Here is a 1,635-nt window from a genome sequence, read left to right on the forward strand (position 1 = left end):
GTTGGATGGTGGAGATACTTCATTGTTATTGGATGTAATAAATTCATTATTTAAATGATTTTAACTGAAACATCAATGAACATGAAAATGAAGGTAAAAATGATAAAAGGTTACCATAACTTAAGAGAAACAAAGATTATATTCCACACTATTTATTCTCGCTACATTCCTAGGACTTTTTATGCAAGGTAAGGAGAAAGATGTAGCCAGATATCAAAAATAATCTTTCCTAATCTGACTACTGAACCAAACTTCTTCCCTTTCACATTTTGAACATTTTGGACTTCCTGGAAGGTCCCATGATAAGGGACAATATATGATATAAAATATTAACACCAATATACTTATTAGGCAACAGTCCCAAATCTACAATGACAAAGAGATTTTCTTACTGCAAATAACTCTTATTAGGGCCCTCTTCATGTCTCTGTTCCTCAGGCTGTAGATGAAGGGGTTGAGCATGGGAGTTACTGCTGTGTACATGAGGGCCATGGCAGAACTCTTTAGACTGAAATTATTACCTGATGGACATAAGTAGAGACCAATAACTGTCCCATAGAACAGAGACACCACAGACAGATGAGAACCACAAGTAGAGAAGACCTTGTGGATACCTTGTCTAGATGGAACCTTAAGAGTGGAGGAGATGATCCTTGCATAGGACATAACAATAATGATGAATGGAATAATAAAGATGAGCCCTCCCATGATAAGTATCATCAAATCATTAACATAAGTGTCTGAGCAGGACAACTTTAGGAGAAAATATATGTCACAGAAAAAGTTGAGAAGCACATTGTCCTCACAAAAAGACAGTCTTATGGTGAGCAGAATTTGCATTGTAGCATGTGATGTCGTCAGTATCCACAAAAGTAGCACTAGACAAATACAGACCTTGGGGCTCATGATGCTGGTATAATGCAGAGGGAAGCAGATGGCCACATAGCGGTCATAGGCCATGGCCACAAGAAGGAAGCTCTCCATATCACCAAAAACCATAAAAAAGAAAATTTGTGCCAGGCAGACTCCATAGGAAATGGATGGGTCCTGGCTCTGCATGTTCAGCAGCAACTTGGGCATTGTGACAGAGGAAAAGCAGAGGTCAGAAAAGGACAAGTTGCTGAGAAACAAGTACATGGGTGTGTGAAGATGGGAATCCACTTGAATAAGGACAATGATTAATAGGTTTCCCAGGATGGTGGTGAGGTACATGAACAGAAACAGGGCATAGAATGTGTGTTCATACTCTGGAGGTATGGACAGGCCCAGAAGGAGGAACTGCGTAATGACAGTTTTGTTGCTCATTATCATTCTTCTTGTTCAGTATACTAATGAGAAAATATCAGGACCTTGTAAAAATTAAAATAAATACATATCTGAGATATATATTCCATGACAATGAATGTGAGAGTCATCATAATAATCATGACCTCAAAACTTCTAGTATCTCTAAACACTACAATCATTGACAAATTTTTCTAAACTTATTTTCAACAAGTTTCTATTTCCCATCACTTCCTAGACAGTTCTTTGCCATTTGTATAAGGATTCAAATGGACTAATGATTTTCACTCCTATTTTCTGTTCATCCTGGGTAATTTGTTTATTTACAAGTTGTTCTATGTTATTTTATAT

General features: G+C 37.2%; 1 protein-coding gene across 1 annotated transcript; it reads right to left on the bottom strand.

The window, feature by feature from the left end:
- Nucleotides 1-366: 366 nt before the first annotated feature.
- LOC308426163 (olfactory receptor 1496-like) lies at nucleotides 367-1,311 on the bottom strand (the record flags this gene model as incomplete). The annotated part of the gene is made up of 1 exon (XM_080923922.1): nucleotides 367-1,311. One exon carries the CDS (start codon nucleotides 1,309-1,311, stop codon nucleotides 367-369), a length of 945 nt encoding a protein of 314 aa, XP_080780048.1.
- Between the last annotated feature and the right edge of the window lie 324 nt (nucleotides 1,312-1,635).

Source organism: Micromys minutus (assembly GCF_963924665.1).
Source record: "Micromys minutus genome assembly, chromosome: 10".
Lineage (NCBI taxonomy): Eukaryota > Metazoa > Chordata > Mammalia > Rodentia > Muridae > Micromys > Micromys minutus.